The sequence below is a fragment of the Puntigrus tetrazona genome, chromosome 7 (genome assembly GCF_018831695.1).
Source record: "Puntigrus tetrazona isolate hp1 chromosome 7, ASM1883169v1, whole genome shotgun sequence".
NCBI lineage: Eukaryota > Metazoa > Chordata > Actinopteri > Cypriniformes > Cyprinidae > Puntigrus > Puntigrus tetrazona.
The window spans coordinates 33,872,156-33,897,412 of NC_056705.1; the positions used below are offsets into that span (position 1 = coordinate 33,872,156).

A 25,257-nucleotide genomic window follows, 5' to 3' on the forward strand; every position below is an offset into this window, starting at 1 on the left:
TTCAAAGGAAAGATTGCGGTCAAACAGCACACCTAGGTTCCTAACTGATGATGAAGAATTAACAGAGCAGCCATCAAGTGATAGGCTGTGTTCTAGATTATTATATGTGGGGTTTTTAGGTCCAATTATTAGCACCTCTGTTTTTCAGAATTTAACATTAAGAAGTTACTCATCATCCAGCTTTTTATATCGACTATGCATTCTGTTAGATTCTCAGTTTTGTGTGTATCACCAGGCTGCGCTGAAATATAGAGCTGAGTATCATCAGCATAGCAGTGAAAGCTAACACCATGACTCCTGATAATGTCTCCCAGAGGTAACATGTACAGGTTGAAAGTGTGGTCCTAGCACTGAGCCTTGAGGAACTCCATATTTCACTTTTGATCGATATGATACCTCCTCATTTAATGCCACAAACTGATAGCGGTCAGATAGATATGATGTAAACCATGCTAAGGCGCTTCCTCTAATGCCAACATAGTTTTCTAGTCTATCCAAGAGAATGTTGTGATCGATAGTATCGAATGCTGCGCTAAGATCTAATAGCACTAATAACGAGATAAAACCACGGTCAGATGATAGAAGCAGGTCATTAGTAACTCTAATGAGAGCAGTCTCAGTACTATGGTACGGTCTAAAACCTGATTGGAAATCCTCACAGACACCATTTTTTCTAAAAAGGAATACAGTTGTGAGGATACTACCTTTTCTAGTATCTTTGACAGAAAAGGAGATTAGAGATTGGTCTGTAATTTACTAAGTCTTTGGGATCAAGATGTGGTTTCTTAATAAGAGGTTTAACTACAGCCAGTTTAAAGGTTTTGGGAACATAACCTAATGACAATGATGAATTAATAATGTTCAAAATAGGATCTATGACTTCTGGAAGCAGATCTTTTAATAGTTGAGATGGAATAGGGTCTAACATACATGTTGCTGGTTTAGATGATTTAACAAGTTTGTACAAGTCTTCTTCTCCTATAATAGAGAAAGAGTGTAATTTTTCCTTAGGGGTTCTAAAGCTCACTATCTGATGTGAAACTGTAGTTGTGGCTGCATAGTTACAATTTTATCTCTGATGGTATCAATCTTAGAAGTAAAGAAATTCATGAACTCATTGCAGCTATACTCTTGGGGCATATTAGCACCTGCTGATGCTTTATTTTTGTTAATTTAGTCACTGTACTGAATAAATACCGGGGTTGTGTTTGTTTTCTTCTAAAAGGGATGAAAAATAATCAGATCTTGCTATTTTTAATGCTTTTCTGTATGACAGCATACTCCCGACAGGACCACCCGCAGCGTTGCAGATGTCCCAGAGGTCACACCGTGTGCTCGCACTGGACACATGGATTTGGACTTTTGCTGGTCTGGGTCTTGGAAGGGGGGAGGACAGAAGGCCTGCAGTACGATCGGGTTGCGGTGAAACAGAGGGCACTTTAGGTGTAGATGCAGATGTCCCAGAGGGTCACACCGGTGCTCGCACTGGACACATGGATTTGGACTTTTGCTGGTCTGGGTCTTGGAAGGGGGGAGGACAGAAGGCCTGCAGTACGATCGGTTGCGGTGAAACAGAGGGCACTTTAGGTGTATAACCCACTCGTGGGTATACAAAAGCCTTGCCCATGCCTGGGGCAAAGTCCAAGTAAGTAGGGGCCACTGAGAGGGCCTGTAGATCTCCCACCCTCTGAAGAGAAGTGATGGCGAGGAGAAATGCTGTCTTATAAGATAAGACAGGTAAGGGAACCTCTTCGAGGGGCTCGAAGGGTGCCTTACACAGAGCCTCTAACCCCATAACCAAATCCCAGGGGGGAACTCTGGTCCGCACTGGAGGTCTCAGCCTCAGCACACCGTGGAGGAATCGTGTAACTAATGGGTGTCTGCCCACTGAGTGGCCACCAATAGGGTCATGATATACAGATATGGCTGAGACGTAGACCTTTAGGGTGGAGTGGGATAACCCGGTGGAGAATCTCGCCTGAAGGAACTCCAGCACTGAGCCTACTGGGCAGTTAACTGGGTTTAAGTGGCAGTCTCCACACCAGGAGGTGAACATTTCCCACCTCCTGGCATACACGCGCTCCTCGTAGAGGAGCTCTGGATTGGAGGATGGTCTCAACAACCCACAGCTTCAATAACTCTGGGCGAGGGTGAACTATTGTTCCCCCCGCCTGAGAGAGTAGATCCGACCTCAGGGGGATTCCCCACGGATGACCGTCTACTAGGCCGATCAGGTCTGCGAACCATACTCGGCCCGGCCACTCTTCTTGGCGTTCAGTCTCAAACCCAACTCCCCCATGTGAGACAGAACAACATCTCGATGTTGAACTGCCATCTGCTCTGATTGAGCTAATATCAACCAATCGTCGATATAATTGAGTATGCGGATGCCTTGGAGTCTCAGTGGAGCCAGAGCTGCGTCCATACACTTCGTAAATGTGCGGGGTGAGAGTGCTAGGCCGAACGGAAGTACCCAATATTGGTATGCTACGCCCCCGAAAGCAAATCTCAGAAACTTCCTGTGTTGAGGAAGGATAGATATATGGAAGTATGCGTCCTTCAGATCTATGTTGACAAACCAGTCCTCGGATCTGATTTGAGCCACCACATGCTTGATGGTAAGCATTTTGAACTTCAGTCTGTTGACTGAGCGGTTCAAGACCCTCAGATCTATGATGTGACGCAACCCCCCATCCTTCTTCGGAACAATGAAATAGCGGCTGTAAACCCAGATTCCACAGCATGAGGAAGAACCACCTCGATGGCCTCCTTCCTGAGCAAGGATTCTACTTCCTGTTCCATCACCAGAGCCTGCTGGGGGCCAACTAGTGTCGGTGTGACTCCCCTGAATGTCGGTGGTGGAAAACCGAACTGAATTCGATAGCCTTTCTCTATTGTTTGCATGACCCATTGAGATACATTTGGCAGAAGTTTCCACGCTGCTAAATAATCTACTAAGGGAATCAGCCTCTCGAGGCTGACCTCTGGTGTGTGAGATACAGGTAACTCGGTGGCCTGAAGCGGCTGACCGGCAGGCAGACGCCGGGCTAGCTGTAAACGGGACCCCCGCAGGGGTGGCGCGCTTCCCGGCCATGACACACCCTCAGGTGAATCCGGCTGGGGAAACATGCTGGAAGGCTCCACGCTCTGGCACGAGGGCAGAGACAGCGGAGTTACTTCCTGAGGGCCCTGAGGAGGAACGGGTGCCGACTGACAAGGCATAACCTGATCCTCCCCAGGAGGGGCAGCCCTCAGAAGCCCTGGGCCACTACCATCAGGGCTTCTTGGCCAAAGACTTCCTGTCCAGATCTTTGGACCCAGAAGTCCCCAGCCCAGAGTGCCGCTTCGCCCCCTGCTGTTTCTTAGGGGGGGAACGAGAGGCGACGCTCTGTTTCTGCACTCGCCTGTACGAGGAGCTGGCACGCAGTGGGGGCATCTCTCGTCCCGATGCCCCCTCAGATCGTCGCGGGAGGAAATTGTTTACGGGCCTCCTGGTACCTGTCGACGACCTTGTTGACAGAGTCGCCGAACAGGCCAGAAGGCTGCAGGGGGGCGTCCAATAGGCAGACCCTGTCTCTCTCTTTCACATCGGACAGGGTCAGCCAAAGATGCCTCTCCGCGGCCACAAGGGATGACATAGACCGCCCCACAGCGCGGGCGGTCTCCTTTGTGACGCGGAGGCAGAGGTCAGCGGTCCGACGCAGTTCGGCAATATCATCAGACCTGACCCTCTCTCCCTCGTCGACCTCTTTCAGCAGGTGAAGCGATATGCCTGCAGCACCGCCATAGTGTGCATGCAAGACCTGGCCAGACCCGCTGCCGCGTACCCCTTAGCCACCAAAGCCGGAGTTGTTCTAAGCGGCTTTGATGGTAAGGTCGGAGCCTTCAAAGACGACGCCGCACCGGGGGACAGATAGGTGGTGAGAGACTGTTCTACCCGGGGCAGCGGTAGCTGCAAACAATGCGGGCAATCAGTCCCCTCGAGGGCTGACGCCGCGTGCTCCGCTCCCAGTCATGCCACCCACAAGCTGTGTGTGTCCCCACCCGTGATATAGCAAGGGCAGGGATCAGCACACCGCTTGAAACGCGGCGGATCACCAATATGTTTTTTCTTTGACTTTCTTTTAAGCCCCTCATTTTCAGCCATGTCTTATCAGTTAAAATGATATATTTAAACTGGACAGACAAATAATAAATAGACAGACAAATCACAAAGAGCGCTTACTGAACAGCAGAAAGCTGGCGCCGGCCTCGCAGAGGGTGACTTTATACTTCCTGGTCATCTCGTCCATGACGTTGCTCCCCTCCATTGGACAGATTTCACATGTGGTTCAGAGCCGCTCACGCTGAAGGCGTTCCCAAAGCGTTTGTGATGCAGCTCGAGTTCCTGAAGAGGAACTGAAATATCAGTATTCAGTATTCAGACCCTTTTGTGACCCTTTGTGATATTTAACTCAGGTGCTGTCCATTTTTTCTGATCATCCTTGCAATGGTTCTATACCTTCATTTGAGTCCAACTGTGTTTGATTATACTGATTGGACTTGATTAGGAAAGCCACATACCTGTCTATATAAGACCTTACAGCTCACAGTGCATGTCAGAGCAAATAAGAATCATGAGGTTAAAGAAACGGAAGAGTCAGAATTGTGGCAAGGCACAGTCCTGTCCAAGGTTCCAAAAAAAAAAACCCTGCTGCACTTAGGTTTCCTAAAAGCACAGTGGCCTCCATGATCCTTAAATGGAACATGTTTGGGACAACCAGAACACTTCCTAGAGTTGTCCGTCTGGCAAAACTGAGCTATTAGGGGAGAAGAATCCAAAGATCACTGTGGCTGAGTTCCAGAGATGCAGTCAGGATATGAGGGAATGTTGTAGAAAGTCAATCATCACAGCAGCCCTTCACCAGTTGGAGCTTTATTGCAGTGTGGCCCGACGGAAAAAGTGAAGCATGGTAGTGGCAGCATCATGCTGTGGGCGTGTTTTTCAGCTGCAGGATGACTGGTTGCAATCGAGGGAAAGGTGAATGCGGCCTAGTACAGGGATGTCCTGGATGAAAACCTCAGGACCTCAGACTGGGCTGAAGATTCGCCTTCCAACAAGACAATGAAGCAAATAAAAAGTAAATAAATTACAAAATTGCAATTTGAGAATTAATTAACCAAATTAAGAATTAAGAATTAATTTAACAAATGGCCTAATGTCTAAATAGTCATATTTTTATTTATTTATTGTTATGTAAAAGTTCATAGTGAGGATCAGTCCTGACGATTGAGTGCTTCTCAAAGGTCCAGATCAGTAGAAGAAGTTGGAAGATTGAAAAATCTGTCAGTTTAAATACTGTGGATTTACATGTATTATCTTATCGGACCTTAAAAACATTAAATTAAGCGGCATGTTTTTAGGGTTTTTGTTTTTCCTAATGAATGATCCCAATGTTCTCATCCTCCTGCTGCATCTTTATGATTGCATGTTCCCACTCAGTATGCAGTCTCCGAAGATCACCCTCAGGTAAAATCCAGGCTCTGCTCACCTTGTGCCAGTTCACGGGCCCCAGTTTCATCATTAGCAGCCGCTTAAGCTCTTAAAGGGACCAGCTGAATTCCTCTTGCTCCTGTGACATGGTTGCAGCCCAGCGGCTGTCAGTGTCATTGCTGGCTCTTGCACTGTGGCCGGTGGCTATGGGACCATGGCAGGGATAAATGCTGTGGCTGCTCTATCATTCACGGTGGTGCGTATGGTCTTCTTGGTGGAGAGAAGTCGAGATCCTCGTCCAGTTTTAGGGCTTGCAACTCGATAGTGGAGATAGGGCAACGGTACGTATGGGGAAATACAAACATCAGAGGGGTTAGTATTGCTATGTGATACAATTAACTTCTCATTGTTCTCTTTTTAGAGGTTTCTTACTTTTTCCTTTATTCTTTTTCCTCTATTGATTCACCACATTTAACCTTGCTAAACTCAGTGTTCCCTCTTTTGGAAATTTGTGGTATTTTATTAGTTTCCCCAGGCCTTGCATGCATTTTTTCACCATAGCGCTTTTTCATCTGATCGTACACCTGTGTTTTATACTTTCTCTTTATACTTACTCGATTTCCCCTTATCCCGTTTCTTTTCTGTGGGTTTGGGCACAAATAATCTGCTGAACGTCTTCAGGACAGATCCGACTGTTTACCTGGATACAGACAGGTGGGGCGCACCGAGATTTTGGAGCACTTCATGCTCCTATTGGCTGGCAAGTTTTATACAGATGCTGATTTCCTTTTCTAGCAGGACCTGCTCAAAGTGACAAAATGCTATTACTGTGCTTAATTGGCTCAGCCAGCATGCTTAACTTTAACCCCATATGGAATCTATGGAATATTTTCAAAAAAGAAAGATGAGAAAGTCAATACAACAATACAGACGAGCTGAAGGCAGAGCCAGAGGCTGTTCGCTTCCATGCAACAAACTTAAAGAACTTAAACATTTGTGTTTTTTTTTTATTGATCTTAGGAAATATTCAAATATTTTTTGAGTTCTAAGCTGTAATTATAAAAAAACGCTTTTTTTACTCACGAATATATTTTACTCACGTATATGAGTTTCACTTTTTTATAGCTACAGAAAGAAAGAAAAAAAACAACTAATAAAAGTATTTTTCAAGTTCAGTAGCCTATGTAATTGAGATCCAATGTGAGATTTAAGCATCTCAGACACACACACCAAAACACACACATTTATATCTAGATTAAGAGAGGTTGAAAGAGAAAGTTGAACATTTTTGTTTGTGTTCAATTAGTATAAATAAAGTGCTATAGCTGAAATTTGCAAATTAAACAAAGCAGATTTGATTCCAAAAAATGCAATTTCTAAGATGTGACAGAAATGACAAAATTCAGAATTCTTCCTCGGTATAGGTTTATACACTGTTGAGAGTCAAGAGTTTTTAAACCTGGCATTATTATTCTTTCCAAACCAAAAATACCCGTATTTTAATAAAATAAAAAACATGAAAATGTGCCACTCTCACATGCTATTTGTTATTTTTCACCTTGTCTTTCATTTCCTTTTTTTCTGATGTTTTGTGCAATTTCAGGGATTGGTTTTTCGTAGGACTCAATTCTTTCTTACTGTTCGCAGGAAACAGGATTTCCCTCTGACCAAATTTCAGACCTCTGAAGCTTGTCCCTCTCATTTCCTTCTTGCTGAGCTTCATTTTCTCTAGAATTGCCATTGTGTCTCCATCCTACTAAATCAGCATTTTCACAGTTTAGAAAAAAAATAATAACAGGCATCCATTTTCCACTCTCTCTCTCTCTCTCTCTCTCTCTCTCTCTCTCTCTCTCTCTCTCTCTCTCTCTCTGTCTCTCTCTCTCGCTCTCTCTCTCTCTCTCTCTCTCTCTCTCTCTCTCTCTCTCTCTCTCTCTCTCTCTCTCTCTCTCTCTCTCTCTCTCTCTCTCTCTCTCTCTCTCTCTGTGTGTGTGTGTGTGTTTTAACAGGCAGCCTTTCAACAGCAATTGTGTATTTCTCCTAGGTGACTAAAAGGGAAGGGGTAACTCACAAATCAGTTGCACACCTGTATAACACTTGGCATCATTACATCTGCAAATGCCAGGTTTGTCTTTGCCAATGCAGGAAAGATACAAACAAAGAAAAGAGCAGTACGTGACCACTGTTGTTGACTCATTCTTGCCACATAGACTCATATGCAGATTAACATCTAGCATTTTATACATATATACACTTTATGTCTGTACATCATGTAGTTGCTGGCCTGGAGAATCACTCCTGCTCCTTCTTGTCAAATACGTAACGCTCACTTACTACAAGTTTATCGAATGCACCCAAAATGTATACTTGTGTAACAGATTTAAACCTACCAAAAGTACTAATAAAAATAAATAAATAATAATTATATATATATCACACACACACACACACACACACACACACACACATATATATATGTGTGTGAGTGTGTATTCTAAGTATTATGTTGATACTGTTCTTGATTTTTTTATCACGTGTGTTCTGTGACCTCCACTCCCCCCAAACACATGACAGGATACACAAGATTTGGAGAAATGTGTATATAAGCTTCACACTCTTTAAACACAGACTGGTTTTTCTACGCTTGGAGTACAAGTTCAAGGACAAACATGAAGATATGTGACATTCCTTTGTTTTTGTTGCTCTCTTTATATAGTGCTTTACAGCCTTCAATTCAAACAGGTATGTCACAGATTTAACTTAATTATTGGCAATGGCAGCTCACTAATTATACTGACACACTAATTATTTTGTTGTGTCTTTGTTCAGCTTTTTTTCCTTTTTTATTTCACTTGTTAAAATGTACAAAGCTACTGGCCCAAGGAACCTAAAAGAGTTCTCATTTATGCATAATCTCACTATGTTTCATTGTATATAATTCACTTTATCCCGTTTTTGTTCTTTTGGAAAAATGCTGGATTTTCACATCATGATTTCAAAAGCTTGTGGCTTGAAAGGACTTAAAGATAAAGATCTAGTGAAAATTGAAAAAATGTTTTGCATGACCCATAGTTTATATTCATGTAATTTGCATATTATGACATCATCAGGGGGCTGTCCATCTTGAATTTCAAAATGGTTAGGAATTTTAAGGATATTGAATTGATGTTGGAACTTATTTGCATGTTTTTTATTCTTTGTCTTTTTATCCTCATTCCAAATGACCAGAAAATACAAAATCAAAAATAAAACAGGAGAAAGTACTAAAATATTACTATATTACTATAATAAAACAGTAGACTACTTTTTGATCAGTTTATTAGTAATATTCAGGAAATAATAGACATTGAATGGATGTGTTTAACTTATTTGCTCGTTGTTGTTTATTTCTGATCAGTTCTAAGTAATATTCATGAAATTATACATATTAAGCAATTCTCCCTGGATGCGTCCTTGGCAGGATTTCTGCATTGCTTTGATTCAAAGTGCCTCGAGAGCATTTTGAAACCATAAGGAACGATGTCATACACTGTTCGGTCTGCATGCAAACCATAGGCAATATTTTAGGCAATATAGAAATCCTGTTCAGGATGTGTTTGGGAAATTGGCTCTTATGGTCACCCTAATATATACTGATAACATGCTCTCCCACACACAGTACAGACACTTGTACTACTCTGCAGTTTTCAAAAAAATGCCTACAGCTTGAAACCTCAGGCACACAATTCTGTGGGTATACTATGTGAATTTTCTGTATGCGCGAAATGGCCGGAGTACCTGCTATATTGGATTAAATTTAATGTATGCATCTGAAGACACTGCGTGGAATACTGTTTCCCAGAACACAGCTCACTCCATGTCACTTTCATCTCCAGACATGCGAATGAACTGGAGGAAGGAAACGGTAATTATGAATGTAACACTTTTATATGTATATGAATATGTGAAGTACAAGCTTTCGCTCTGTATTTAAAATCAATATTGTAATAACATAAATTGTACTTTGCACGTTTCCGAGCACGTTAAATGACGTCACGTTTATCTGTATAACGCTTTATACAGGAGCCTACTGATTGTTTCAAAGATATTAATTAATATTAATCCTAATATTGCACTAAAACAATGCAAAAAATATAAATATAAATTTATGAATGAAAACAGAAAAAAAACTTGAGAACTTATATATATATATAAAATAACATATATATATATATATATATATATATATATATATATATAATTTTTTTTTTTTTTTTTTTTTCTTTCACAATTTGACACCCTCCGAGTTCATTTGCATGGGATAATGTGTTGATGATAGCCAGATATAAGCATCAAAAATTAAGAGGATTTAGCATTTCTATTTGATATAGACCTGGAAGTAAGCACGATGCATTTGAAAAGCTCACACAAAGAAAACTGATTAGTGCATGGAACGATAGCTATGAGATGCTAGCTGTTAAATAAACAGTCCTATTCCCATTTTATTCCGTCATCTTTATTTTTACAAATACAAACGCAACAGTTATTCTTTTTCTTTACTATTTTTAAAAATGCATCCAATACTTGACCATCCCCTCTTCATCTGTCAGTGCTTAATTTCAACACTCCATTGAATCGTGACTTTTCAAAGTGTAGTAAGTGAGACTCACGTCATCTAAGACATTGTGATTCTTGGATCGCCCATCACTCGAGAGTGTGGTAATTAATATATCAGATAGCCAATCTTACTTAGTTTAGTGCAACAATCAAAGATTGTCAATGTGAACATGCCCATGTTTCCCACAATCCAGGAATCTGCCACCTCTCCATTCCATAAATGTGCTGGTCACTTGTGTCCGAGGTGGCCTTGGTGCAGTGGAGTGCATCCGGACCTCTGGAAATTTTGAAGGCAGTCATTTCCTAAACTTTAGGGTTGGATGCGATGGTGAAACAATACTTCAAACAAACTACGTTCTTCGTTTGAGGGCAAATAGAAACACACCTGCTGGAGGCGGAGTTTATATTAATATAAATATGACGCGACGCTCACACGTAGCCTATACGTTTGATTAAAAACGGGTTTATTTATTGTATACCTTTTAAATTTGCTTTGAAAGGACAAAAACGCGACAGCAGTAGTATGGTGTAGCATTTATTTGCTTGCTACCTTTCCTTTTATTCTTTTCTTGGGAAACTTGTACCAACTTGCTTTTGCGTAACTCGGTCGTTTTAAAAAGTTGATAGTTAATGCATACTGTTAGGAAACATGTATATTTGTGTGCAACATGACGATATTTGATTGATATAAAGCTGTGCATGCACAATTTTTTCCAGTATCTTTGATATAAAAGGCAATTTTGAAATGGGCCGAAAATTATTCATCTCAAAAGGGTCTAAGCCATTTTTAAGAAGAAGCTGTATAACAGCATGCTTAAAACTCGCTGGAAGCACACCAGATGACAAACTAAGATTCAGAATAGAACACTCAGACCAATAGAATCAACTACCTGCTTCATATGAGCAATTATTTCTTTGAGCTGATACAGAGAAACAGATGTAAAACAGGTCAGTTGATTAACAGGGTCAACAGAAGCAATAGTGTCTAACAGAAGAAATTTGAGATCTAATTCCAGTAATCTTGCCAATGAAAAAAGTTTAAAAACTCTCCTACACTCCTGTCTAAGAGCACGGGTGATATTATTCCACCAGGGCTGTGATTTGACTTTAAAGGAGCCACAACGTTTAAAATGTCTTAACAAGAAGAGCTAAACTGGTTAACCAACTCTTCTAAACCTATAGAGGAGAAGGAGACTCAAACAACGCAACTGAAGGAGAAACCTCAAGAAACGCTGCAAAAACAGCAGTCAGTATCAAACAAAAAATATCAATGTATGGGGTTTTGTTTTGTATTCATGGCACAAAACAATTGGGATGCAGACTCTTGTTCCGTTTCTTATTGAATTAGCCGTTTTGAATGAATCATTTGTTTTGAATGATTCAATAGATCATTTATTAAACACAGGGACTTGCTGCTACCTACTTGCCTTTTTTTTTATCAATGACAGATCTAAACCAGCCAAAAACACATTTGGCAAAATATTTTTATTTATCAATATTGCCAATAATTCCTTAATTTCAGTCAGAAAAAAAAAAACACTTACAAATAATAGTTCTTTTAATACACTATTTGTATATGAAATAAAACCTTTTAGTCCACAGGACCCATAACCCCCATACAATTAGGGTATCTGATTGGCTGGAAGTTTAAAGTGAAAAAAGGGAAAAGTGTCCAAAATAAACGGGGGAACTGGTGTCCTCGTCGTGCTGCAGGGGAAGTGCAGGTCAGGTAGTGCTCCAGGGGGAAGGGTCCAGGGTAAGGGGCGGCGGCTCCTCCACTATTTCCTAACGGTACAGAACGGAACCCGTCAGCGGTACACGTGTGCAATCTTCACCAGGACTACGGAGTGTGACAGCACGCTTCTCGCTTCGGCATTTAACGGCGGCGGTGACGAGGTTCGATCCACTTCTCGTCACACGCCGCCAGACCTGTCCAATACCACGCCCCTCCCCTCGAACACGCCCACTTCCGTCGGGAGCCTGGTGAAGGGCGGGGTGATGATGACAATCAAGGGGAGGTGCAGCCGACTAGTCACAATTTATTAGTAATTTCATTATTTGGTTCTGAATAATAAGTCTAACTATATTCTGTCAAGTATTCGTGCTGCTTTTTTCTCTGTTTAGATAAATTCATAAGTAATTTAGCCCCAAACAGGTTTATAGAAAGCGTATGGAATGTGTTACTTTTTACAGCATCTGATATAATTTTCTATACATGCAGACTCCAGCTACTTCCTCATCTACAACGAAGATCACAACAAATGTGTGAATGTTGTGAGCGCTTCTGTGGTACAGACAGCCCCGTGCGATGTGTCTTCTGAGGCTCAGCGTTTCCGATGGATTTCTTCTTCTCGAGTTATCAACCTCTCTTTTTAAACTCTGCTTGGGGGCCCAGAACATCAAAGACTGGGTCAAAATTCTCCTTGTGCCCTGCAATGAACTCAGTCCTCTACAAATTTGGGAATGTAAGAACGATACGTTATTCGCTTAAAGGGACAGTCGTTGCACCTGAATTATGGAAACCAAACGAGCCAAATATGATGTTGTATAAGGGAGCAGGTGTCTGGAGTCGCTGGCAGATTTATGGGACCAAAGAGGATTTGTGCTCTCATGGATATCAAGGTATGAACAAAAGTCCATCTAATAGACAGAGAAACTGAAAAGCTATTAAGACCCTATAATAATTACATGTAGAAGATATGTTTAATTCATATTTAAAAGGTTTGTTTTTTGCTTGTTTTTAAGAGGTCATCGCTCATTTCTTCTGATTTTAGGCATTAATCATGGTTAGGTTTATTTGTAGAAATATGTTTAAAATTACATTTTGGGATCAAAATGTTGTTTCAGGGTCAACAACAAATATTGTTCCAGGAACACGTAGAACTTAGTAATGTCAGGGCATGCTGTCACAGAGCATCTTTTGGGCATCGTTCTGTTTTGTTGTTTTTTTTTCAGTGGTAAAAGTTCACCCACACTGGGATATTGAAACAGATCTTGTATCACAAGAATATCTCCGCTACCGTATAAAGAAGTGTTTGTTTACTGCTATCATTTGAGGTTCTGATGATACGGTGCTTTAATTTTTTTAAGGGAATATGACCCCCAGAAGTATATGTTTTGCTTCCACCTAAAATGTGGGCATTTACAGAACAGCATTATAAAAAAATTATGTTGGTGGAAGACCTTATTGCATTAATTTGCATTGTTAATATCAAATATTTACATTCTCTCACTATTGTCTAATTTAATTTCCTGCTGTTCTGTAGCGTTATATACAATAGGTGGAAATTCATTTGGAAAACCATGCCAGTTCCCATTTAAATTTGCTGACAAGTGGTACGCCGAATGCATTGTGGAGGGAAGAGCAGATGGTCAGCTATGGTGTTCAACAGAGGCCGACTACAACACAGACAAAAAGTGGGGCTTCTGCCCAAATAAAAGTAAGACAACATAACACAACTATTTCTGTGTGTGTATAGCATTTTGTATTTAGTAATATTAAAGTTCAAATCGAATCAGCAGATGCAGATTAATATAAACGTTTGGTCAATACTTTTTTCGTATTGGTAATACTTTTAACATTTAAGTAGTAGTAATTGAACAACTCTAAATGATTTGGGTTTCCATAGTGTTTAAAACATTGTTAAATAATTACACTGTGCAAAGTGTTTGTTCTTGCTGATTTGGGAACTAACTTCAACCGCTCTATATAACCCACTGTGTGCAATAGTCGGCTCAGGTTGGGACAGTGATCCAGTGACCGGTGTGTTATATCAAAGGAACATGCAGTCTGCACTGACTTGGCATCAGGCGCGAGCAAGCTGCCAGCAACAAGACGCTGATCTTCTCAGCATTTCAGAGCTGCATGAGCAGACTTACATATCAGGTAGACTCAAGTACTTTCCTTCACTAAGAAAAAAATATATTGCATGCTTTAATGTTTTAACAGTCACATATAAAGAGTGTGCTTTTTATACCAAAATATGGTATAAATAAAGTGGCATTTCAGTATATCAGACACTTTATACTTCAGGCTTGACAAATATCTTTGACTCCACACTATGGATTGGGCTTAACAGTCTTGATTTTGAGAGTGGCTGGCAGTGGTCTAACGGAAACCCATTCAGATATCTAAACTGGGCTCCTGGTAAATAAAATCCACGTACATACAACTGATTTATGCATGCACCCATACAAAGGCATTCCGGGTTTAGTTGTGGAATTGATTTGCCGCATGCTCTAACTTTAAGGTCACCCTTCCTTGGAACCAGGCCTGAACTGTGCTGCATTAAATGCTGGTAAAGCATCAAAGTGGGAGAGTTTAGCCTGCAATAAAAAAATTGGTTACATCTGTCGTAAAGGCAATTCTACAGACGACACACCTCCACCAGGTAGGCTACAATTGTCCTAGTATGAAATATGTGTGTTATTTAAATAAAACGAATTAATGAATGAATATAGACACGCTGTATGTGTCACACACTATACTAAAGGTAACCATTTATACATCGTGTGCAGGTTTTTACAAGGACATGTGTTCTTTTCTGTTAAAAGCTAAAGACCAGCCTACCTTCTGTCCTGCTGCATGGGTTCCATATGCTGGTCATTGCTATTATCTGCAGCGGAACAAGATGGCGTGGAGTGATGCGTTAGAAGCATGTCACAAGGAAGGAGCAGACTTGGCCAGTATACACAACATAGAGGAGTACAGTTTCATTATATCACAGAGCGGGTACTGTAAGTATGTGCAATCTTAGAACCCATTATACACAAACACATGTTTCTATATTCTATCAATTAACCCTACCCTCACAAAACAAACAAACAAGCCATTGAAACCAATGTGAGTGCTTGTTCTGCAGTGCCTACTGATGAGCTCTGGATTGGACTTAATGATAAGAGGGTCCAGAACCTGTTCGAGTGGTCAGACAGAACGCATGTTACCTTCGCCAAGTGGCTTGTTGGAGAACCTTCACACATCATAAATCGTATGGAGGATTGTGTTCTCATCAAAGGAAAGGTGGGTCCTTTCCAAAATACAGAAACGCACTGTAAATACCTAAAACACAAAGAAGTATTGTAATGTGCAGCAAATACAGAAATGTGCTATAAAATATATTTCATGTTGTGACATACTTCTGAGTGCCGCACACTTTCAAACAGCACCTGATTACTAGACTTAGGTTTAACATTTGACTCAACTTCCCAACAAACACAGAACGCTCCCTAATGTTCTAGGAACATTCCCTGCAGGTTATTTTTAGATTTTATTTTACAACCTAAAGAGAACATTTCCAGAATGTTGCCTGCAGGTTATTTTTAGGTTTAATTTTATAGCTCAGATCGAACATTCCCAGAACATTTCCTGCAAATTATTTTTAGTTGTCCTATAACTGTGTGAACTAATTAAAACTTTACAGAAGATTCAGATTTTTATAATGCTGAAATGTGTATTTTTTTAATCGTATACTATTTTTGCAGAATTTCATGTCTGAAATAAACTTAGGCTGTAATAAAGTGTAGACATCAAAGTAGTCAAAAAGCAGCAGCAGCTTAAACACATTCAAACAAGGTAAAGCTTTAAGCATGAAAGGTTTATTGTAGGCTAAATGACTTTACAAATATTTGACATTAAATTAAAAAAAAACCTACTATTTAAAATGTTACCACTCAAATAAAAAAAAACATGCGCAGAGAAATCATGTTGGTTCTTTTCCATAACATTAAATGTGGTAATAAAATGTAATACGTAGTTGTATATTATTATTAGATATTATTATTATCAAGTTTCTTTCTGGCTCAGACTGCATTGCATAAGCTTATGGGGCTGCCATGCGATGAATGAACAACTCAAACCTAAAGCCTCAAAGATGAACTAATCAGTTCTCTTTCCATCTCAGACTTCATTAGATAAGGTTATGAAGCTGTCACGTGATGAACGAACGACTCAAACTCAAATACTCAAAACAGATGAACTATTTTCAGCACAGAACCTAACAGATGAATGACGCATTCCCTGAGATGACTCGTTCTTCCCAGATCATATTAAAGATTCATTCAAACTGAACAAATCGTTCAAGAACGACACACCCACAACACATACGTGAATGGCCCTGAAGTCTGCCTACCCTGGACGTGACAAAGCTACCGTTGCCAGTCATTTGAACTCTCTGTCTGTACGTCATAAATAGGACGAGGCATCAGTTTACTGTCGAAGAGAGAACACTGAATTCCATTCACTTCTACTACTATTTGTGCCTGAAATTACACATATTCACAAAACTATGTCAAAATGCATGTCGCTGCAAGTATCCTTGTAAAAAAACAATTGGTTATGTTTTAGGTGAAGGCAAACACTTTAGAAGGAAAGAGGAGAACAATAACTGTAGTTTAATGTCCCTGTTGATTTCTGTTTCATATTAACCAAACAACAAAAATAAGAGAAAAATCACTTATTAGATTTAATTTATACAGTGAAGACTGTGCAGTGTTATTTTACACTTGACTGTTCAATGTGTGCACCTGAATACTGTGAGATTTTGTTTTAGAATTTGTTTATTTTCTATGCTGATTTAATCCCCGGTCATTGATTTTTATTTATTTATTTATTTCCAGATAGAGCTATTAAAATCATCTCTATTTTTTTCTTCCCATATTGCAATATGTATTTCAAAAAACAAAATATCGCAATGTGAGTTTTTTTCTAAAATAATGCAGCCATATTTGGAGGTCTTTCCCAATGTTTTATCCCCAAGCCTTTTCCATTCAACCTTCATGAGTTTGGTTTGATCCTGATGCTTCTTTGTCTTGGAGAGCAATTGAGGAATCTGTTGTTTTTGGTCCACCTTTCTCCCTTTCTTCCATAATAATAATCTTTTGTCAAGCAGTACTCCATTTCATTCTCCACAATGGACTCATAATAAAGTAAACACTCTGGGAAATCTTCAACGATAACACAATGAGAATCTGGATGAAAAACGGGAGGCTTTCCCATTGAAACAATTACCACTGACATGGTGCAGAAAAGTCATTGACTGAATGCTCCATCTGCCATCAGTGGTTCAACCGTACCATTATGAAGCTACGATAATACTTTTACAAGAAGGAAGACAAATATAACTACTTTATTCAATAATTTGTCACTTGTAGCATTATACTAATGCCATTTTTGGACACTGTGAACAGTCCAACTCTCTAGGGAGGCAAAAGAGTCTAAATGGCAAGGCCAGAAGTTCAGTATCTCTGTCTTCTATTGTACACTCTCTTGGTAATTCAAGTAAAATTCATCCATCCATTGTCTCATTATGTTGGTTAGCTGTAATTTAGTTTTTTACCTCTGTAATAGGAAGGCACATGGGCGGACCATATGTGTGAGACGGAGCATGGCTACATCTGCAAAAAAAAATCATCTAGAAAGACTGATGGCACCCCAGAGGTTGTCAGTCCTGGATGCCTAGCTGTGAGTCTACTGTAAATTATACTATGTTTTCATTTTTAATAAACAAAAGAGAAAATACAATTTCACAAATACATCCATCCATCATTATTTTGGAAAGTCTTCCAGCCTTCTGATATCTTAAATAGCTTCCAGCCTTCTGAAACCTTACATACATGTACTACATTATTATAATCTTGAATTATGTAAATTACACCCGTTCTCCACTTCATAAATCAGGACATTAGCATATGTGATTTATTGTGATTTCATTGAAGTTTACTTTAATTGAATTTTGTTCCAAATAATCTTTAGTTTTAATAGTGTAAGATGTATGAGGAATTGTTGTTCTGATTTAAGTCGTGTCTGTCTGCCTTCCATAGGGTTGGGTTAGGTACAACTCTTACTGTTACATGATTGCCATGGAAATCAAGTCTTTTAATGAGGCCAAACTGAAATGTGAGCAGGCAGGAGCTCGTTTGATCGACGTTGCCAACAGGTAATGCAGATTATATTTTAGGTAATCATACAGGGTGCAACTAAACTAAAAGTACACATCATAGAAATATGTGTTTTTCACTACTGCATAGTGTATGATTGCAAAGAATATAGTAATTTTATGAGACATTGATAGAGCAGCACATGTGCTGAATTAAATCATAAAAAATGGGTGGTTTGTAAAATATAAAATGTTAAAATATTTAGTATTTACCTGTTTTGGAAACATTACAGTAAACAATGCTATTAGAGATAACAGGAGCGAACCTGGAAAAAAAAAGCGTGATTTTGGGGAGAAAAACTGATTCTTAGTGAATTCCTGGAAATTATTCATGGGATATAAATATGGCACCTTTGCAATTCTGTCAGAAAATTTAACCATTCTCTCAGAAAATTGTTGCAGTTGCAAATGTTTTAGTACTGTTTGTTTGTTTGGCATCGAAAAAATAATAATAAAAATAACAGAGTATAATATTTAGTATAATATTAAGTATAATATTTAACCTGGTTGCTGTGCTATTTATTATAGATATGCAATTATCAGTCATTTATTGTGCAGTTCAGACCATTTTTTGTATAGTTTTTTTGTTTGTTTTTCTTCCTTCATTTTAATTTTTTTTCTATATTAAGAATATCCCTACAGTACTTTAATTGTGCACATTGCAAATCATCTCTGTTCATGCAGCATTATTATATTTGTCTTTGTTTACTAGTAGACATTTTCCATTACTGTCTGTATACATACGTTCATATAACATTCTTAATGCTGTTTCTTTAATTAGGTATGAGAACGCTTTTCTCATTAGTTTGGTGGGTCTTAGGCCTGAGAAGTATTTCTGGATTGGCCTAAGTAATACTGAAAGTCTTGAGCGCTTCCAGTGGAGTAATGGTGAAAAAGTTCAATTCACACACTTTAATGTTGGCATGCCAGGTATGTTGATTAAAGACATTTTTGAAGTTGTATTACGCTTGTATTAAATCCATGATGTCTAAATCTACCTGAATATATTTTTTGATCTTTTTTTCTTTTCGCTTTGTAGAAAGGCACAGAGGTTGTGTTGCCATGTTAACAGGAACTTCGGCAGGATTATGGGACGTACTGAACTGTAACAGTAAACAGAAATACATCTGTAAAAAACTGGCTGGGGATGTTACTACCACGCAAGAGCCCCCAACTACACAGGCTCTCAGCTGTCCAGCTGAGTGGATTAAAAAAGATCCAAAGAGCTGTATTCAGGTAAACGTGCACAAATACATCTCTTCCTGAAAGAGTGACATGTAACACTCATGCCAGAGGTAGGTTTAACAACATATGTTTTGCCATAAAAACATATAAACTTAACTGCAACCTTCAATGAAAACACAAGGTCTTCTCAATTTAATGTCACAAAGGACTTTAGTTGACGCTTTACGAAAGTAATGTAAAGTAACATTCTCTCCTAGCCTCAAATCTTTCAGGGTGTTTACAATATATTTAACACATGTAGGATGTGACATCTGTGCATGCATTGCAATCGAATCCTGTACAATCCCTAAATCCATTGTCCCTGGAAAAAAACATCATTCTTGTCAATGAGTCTCAGAGACTTGAGATGAGCAAGAACAACATCCCAGCGTGAATGTGCAAGCTCTTAAGACTGGACAAAAGTCATCAGTGCTAATGCTGCATCCATTTATTTTGTTTATGTCGGGGGTGACAAGGCTAGGCTGGATGTAAGAACTTGCCCTTCAAAGTGAACTTCTTTGAACTTCACAAAGTTCTTACTCTAGGAATTTCTATGTGAAAGTATGCATTCATTTTTACCTCCAATCCCCTGATTTAATCTGAAATAACTAATATTGATTGTCAGCGTTTAGAAAGCCATTCAGTCCGCAAAGATCTAAAATTGGACGCTTAACTCCAGTCATGTCTGGGAACCAGAAACATTGGCCATTGCAGCCTGACTTAAGGGACAATGAATTATAGTTTTCATAGTTAAAATGCATTACAAGTCTCAAATTTAGCTAACGATGTGTAAATACATTGTTGTACTGGGCCTTGTTCGTTAAATGTTCATCAAACAAACACACTTATGAAACTCTGTTGCCACCCTAGAAAAGTGTATCCACTATTCACGTAACGCTGGGTACTTTTGGAAAGCTTAACAAGGTTATCTTTCCCTTATATAAAGGTTAACTGATGACCAAATTTAGCTGCAGTGTGTACTTGGACAATGTATCCTTGTGCTTTTGAATCCACAATAGTCAAAGAGATAGTTGGCATAGAAGAAATCCAGTTATTCAAAATTATTCAAATTGCCCCTCTCTGACAAATGTTGTTTTGGTCAAGAAAACAAAATGCCTTTGAATTGTAATTAATATGACAGTTTTTACAAAACAGTAACTACTCCTTCAAAAGTCAAAAAATTTCTGTTTATTGTAGCAAATCAGCTCATTAAGGGAAATGTATATCAATAATAACAATTGATTATGATGTACTGCAATTATTTATAGCAATAACAATGTATTTACAATGCATTTATATGTATTGTACATATAATCATGCATATAATCATTATCATGCTTATTTATAACAATGTACATAATGACCTGAAGGATATGTGTGTTCATTTGAAGAATGGTTTTCCTGTGAATTAATTAGAGAAAAGTCCATTGTTGATGACATGTGTCTTTCTCCCGTTTTGGTTCTGCCACACTGGCCCACTTGGACTTTTCTTGGGTTTTCAAACTCAATCTCTTTGCAACAGGCCCTCCCTGCCGCATTCCTCTGAGGAAGGACCTCCTTTCACAGGAGCTTGGCCTCATGTGGCACCCGCGTCCAGACCTGTGGAACGTGGCAGACATAGTGATTTGCCACAGGCTGTGGTGAACACGACTAACCAGGCTAGAGCTCCCTCTACGAGGCAAGCCTATGCCCTAAAGTCGAGTCTGTTCATGAACTGGTGTTCTCGCTGAGAAGACCTCCGAAGATGCATGATCAGATTAGTGCTCTCCTTCCTGGAAGAAAGGTTGGAGCGTAGGCTTTCATCCTCCACCTTGAAAGTGTATGTGGCTGCTGTTGCAGCTCACCATGATGCAGTAGATGGCTGCTCTTTGGGGAAGCACGATCTTGTTGTTAGGTTCCTGAGGGGTGCCAGAAGGTTAAGATCCCTCATTGGGACTCTCTATTGTCCTGGCTGGCCTTCAGAGAGGTCCCTTTGATCTGGTGGAGTCAGTTGTCTTGTCTGACATCACTCCTGATCACACTCTCTTCCATCAAGAGGTCAGCAGAAAGGGAAGGCTGTCTCCAAACAGAGGTTGGCCCACTGGATAGTGGATGCCATCACCTTGATACACAACCCATAAAACACTTTCTAAATGTTCATTCGTTTATTAAAAATAATCATGAATATTTTGCATGATTTTCTCATTAAATTTAGTCTAAAAATAACATTTATGGAGTGGGACTTGGGGCGTAAACTTGATAAGATGGCGGCGCTGTGTCTTCTGCGAAGACACTTAGGCGATTGCACGGTTAGAATGATCTCGGTGTTCTGGATTCGTTTTTATTAGTTTAGTCAACATTTAGCAGTTGGAATGTTGAATGTTGGGTTTGAAAATAAAGAAGAAGAAGAAGAAAATATATTTTAGTTTTCTCGGATAGTAATAAAATTAGTTCAACTAACGTTTTTCCCCCTTAGCATTTTGTCTTTTTTTTTTTTACAGTGTAGGCAGTGTTCTAGATTATTACATGTGGGGTTTTAGGTCGGATAATTAGCACCTCTGTTTTTTCAGAATTTAATGTTAAGAAATTACTTGGCATCCAGTTTTTATACCGACTACGCATTCTGTTAGATTCTCAATTTAATGTGTTTCAACTGGCCACAAAGAAATAAAGAGCTGAGTATCATCAACATAACAGTGAAAGCTAACACCATGTCTCCTCATACACCACACATAGTCATGCAATGCTAATGTTGTTGACATTATAATATAATTTGCATGGTTTGATATGATATGAGCTCACCGATAGTTCGATTTAATCACCATTGGTAGTGCAATTTATTTTAATCCTTTTTTTAAACTTGGCAGACTTATGTAGGTTAAAATCTGTGATTTCTAAGCAGAGTCTCCACGGTGACTGACAGTCACACATACTCCTCAAAACATTCGATTCATCTTCGCTCAACTCAATTGTCCACATAATTGCAATTGCAGGTTTACAATCATGAAATAAACTCTTTTTCCTTTCTTCCAGACAATCTCAATTTTGATTTCTGCTTTTCAGATATTCTATAAGCAAAGTGATGAGAGAAAGACTTGGTTTGAGGCTCGTGATTTCTGTAAAGCCATCGGTGGTGACTTGGCAAGCTTCCACGCTTCACAACAAATCGGCAGGTTAACGTGAGTGCTCATGAAACGTTTTGTACTGGTATAATTCTATATTATTATTTGTGACACAATGATAATTTTTTAGGGTACACCAAGAAACTCCATAATGGTGGGAAACATGTTTTTATTCTGCAGGTTAATGCATGGAGACCCGGCATGGATAGGTTTCAGTATGCTTGATGGTAATTCTGGTTTTGTGTGGAGTGATGGAACCCCTGTGAGTGTTTTCTCATTGCTGCTCATATTTTTTTTAACCCTATTCGTGACACTTTGAGGTAAAATTATGACGTACAGTTGTGTTCAAAATAATAGCAGTTTATTTTTAAAAATGAATAATGCTTTGGGTGTATTGAAATTAGTTGAAGTATAAAAGGAGGGTCCTAGAAAGCCATAATTGTCATTATTTCAAAACAGCCCAAGACAGGGTGATCAAGATTGGTGTGTGTAAAATGATTGGTTAACTACGAAGTTATCCTGCTTTCACCCAACAATTATAAATAAGAACAACAGATACTGAGTTGATATTTGAGTTGGAATTATTTTTAGGTGCTTTCACACCTGGTTCGTTGTTTCGAGCATGGCGTGTTTTTCCCCTTAACTTGGTTTGTTTGCACATATGTGAACATGGAAAAGCGCTCGGAATCGTGCAAAAACAATCAGTCGACTGAAAACAAACTCTGGAGAGGTTCAGGTGGAGGAGAAAGCAATCCCATCCAACGAACCGATGAACCAGACTATATATAATCGCAATGTATGATGATGTGAATATGTCTTCTTTTTAGTCTGATTTTGATAACTGGGGATACGGAGAACCAAACAACTACAACAATGACGAGCACTGTGCAGAAAGCAGCCTTTATTATGGACGCTGGTGGAATGACCGTGCTTGTGAATACTATAATAATTGGATTTGCCAGATACCAATAGGTATGCATGGATAGAATTATGAATTAAGTCATAATTTGTTCTTTTGATTCTTCCTTATCTTTATTTTCTTGCTTTGTTATTTAAAACTACCACAAATTGTTGTTGTTTTGTTTTTTTGATTTTTCATATCATTTTCATATCTTCTGTAAGATTTTACATTTTTATGTTCATTTAGTAGGAAAAAGTGAGTGACAATTAATTTTATTATTATTATTTTGTATTATTTTTTTTTTTGAGAGAAATGACTTAACCTATAAATTAAATGTATGTATAATGCATAGCTCACGCAGCATTGATTTATACGTTATATTCTGACATAACTAGATCCATACAATATGCATGTGCATCCACTTTTAATATGCACATTAACAAGTGCCCGCCCAATTAGATAATTCAGTATTCTTTTTTTTAATCCTTTTCTTTTCTCCAATAGGCACAACTCCCAAACCACCACCAACTTCTGCAACCCAGGGTAAGGATATTTCTGCATATTCATTATTCAAATTCATTGTTCCTTACATTTACTTCATTACACAACTGTACTGTTTTCCACTGTCTTAACAAGAAGAAAATCTCATCATATAATAAACTATTTATGATTATATAATGTAACCCTGCTGCTAGTGGACACACTTTTATAACATTCTCATGGACATTTAATTATTTATTTATTTATTTATTTTAATTTGGTATAACTCTTTTTTAATTGTTTGTTTACCTGTACAAGAAAACCTGCCTAATAATTATGCAGATCTTAGTATAAGGTTAAATTTTTTTGTAACAATCACATATAATTTATGAATAATTAGGTAATACTTTACAGTAGGATGTCATTTGTTAACGCATAGTGCATTAACAAGCACAAATAGTTTTATTAAGATTTATGTGCTGTAGAAGTATTACTGGTGGAATACATTGTTATTATTAAACATTTAACACTAATCTACACTATTTTAATGTATCTGGGACAATGTGAGAGATTATCAAACTCAATATATTGTTGTAAATATTATCGACTCTCCATGGACACTTTGGGAATAGAATCACCACACTATTTTTTTTATATGCTTAAGATATTGTTTATCCTACTAATGATTACTATATAAAACGCATTGTAACGGGGAAACTCATTCAATTACTTGTTACTGGAATAAAATAATGCTGTTAATAATGCTGTTTATTTATAACAATGTTATTTCCATCACCCGTTTTGACTGATTACTATTAATATTTTTAAAATGCTTGTTAAATGAGTTTAAATGTAAGAAATATTGTATACATGTAAAATAAAAGTTATGTTAAAAGAATAGTTCACTTTGAAACTAAAATGTGAAGTTTATCAGCTTACCTTTTTTTCTTCATTAGATTCAATGTTGAGATTTTTAAGTTAACCCATTGTATTCTGTCGTTCATATAATGGTCGGTATAGGGAGCTTTCTCTATGAGAGGAAAAAAAACATGCACAAAGAAATCCAAATTAAACCATACCCCATCATAATGATACACTGAAAACCTAAGACATAAACAAGCGATTTCTGTGAGAAAACAAACTGAATTTATATGGTATTTTACCTCTTGTATGCTAAAAATTTGGTCTAATAAAAAAAAAGACTTTTTTTACGGTTGTTTCTTTCAATCAATCAATCAATCAATCAATCAATCAATCACTCAATCACTTTTTATATAGCACTTTTAACAACACAGAGTGTATCAAAGCACTGAACAGTATAAAATATGAGAGTACAATGATAGGGATGTATGGATTTAAAAAAATAGAAGTGTGTTGGTGTGTTAAGTGTAGGCTATGTTCAAAATATGTGTCTTTAATCTAGATTTAAACTGACAGAGTGTGTCTGCTTCCCAAACAGTGTTAGGGAGATTGTTCCAGAGTTTGGGTACTAAATAGGTAAAGGATCTGCCGTCCCGCAGTCAATTTTGATATTCTAGGTATTATCAAATG

The 25,257-nt window shown here is 38.5% G+C and overlaps 1 protein-coding gene across 1 annotated transcript in view; it reads left to right on the forward strand.

Annotated features, from left to right (window-relative positions):
* Window positions 1-8,092: 8,092 nt before the first annotated feature.
* The window catches only part of LOC122349657 (macrophage mannose receptor 1-like), a 29,199-nt gene continuing 12,034 nt past the window's right edge, over window positions 8,093-25,257 (forward strand). The window contains 19 exon segments of the mRNA XM_043245782.1: window positions 8,093-8,212; window positions 12,288-12,436; window positions 12,438-12,549; window positions 12,552-12,587; window positions 12,590-12,688; window positions 13,333-13,506; window positions 13,797-13,952; window positions 14,100-14,213; window positions 14,317-14,457; window positions 14,621-14,803; window positions 14,929-15,086; window positions 17,412-17,525; window positions 17,885-18,000; window positions 18,782-18,930; window positions 19,040-19,236; window positions 22,267-22,382; window positions 22,506-22,587; window positions 23,153-23,297; window positions 23,731-23,769. Of these exon segments, the coding sequence (XP_043101717.1) occupies window positions 8,140-8,212; window positions 12,288-12,436; window positions 12,438-12,549; window positions 12,552-12,587; window positions 12,590-12,688; window positions 13,333-13,506; window positions 13,797-13,952; window positions 14,100-14,213; window positions 14,317-14,457; window positions 14,621-14,803; window positions 14,929-15,086; window positions 17,412-17,525; window positions 17,885-18,000; window positions 18,782-18,930; window positions 19,040-19,236; window positions 22,267-22,382; window positions 22,506-22,587; window positions 23,153-23,297; window positions 23,731-23,769 (2,353 nt within the window). The 5' untranslated portion in view covers window positions 8,093-8,139.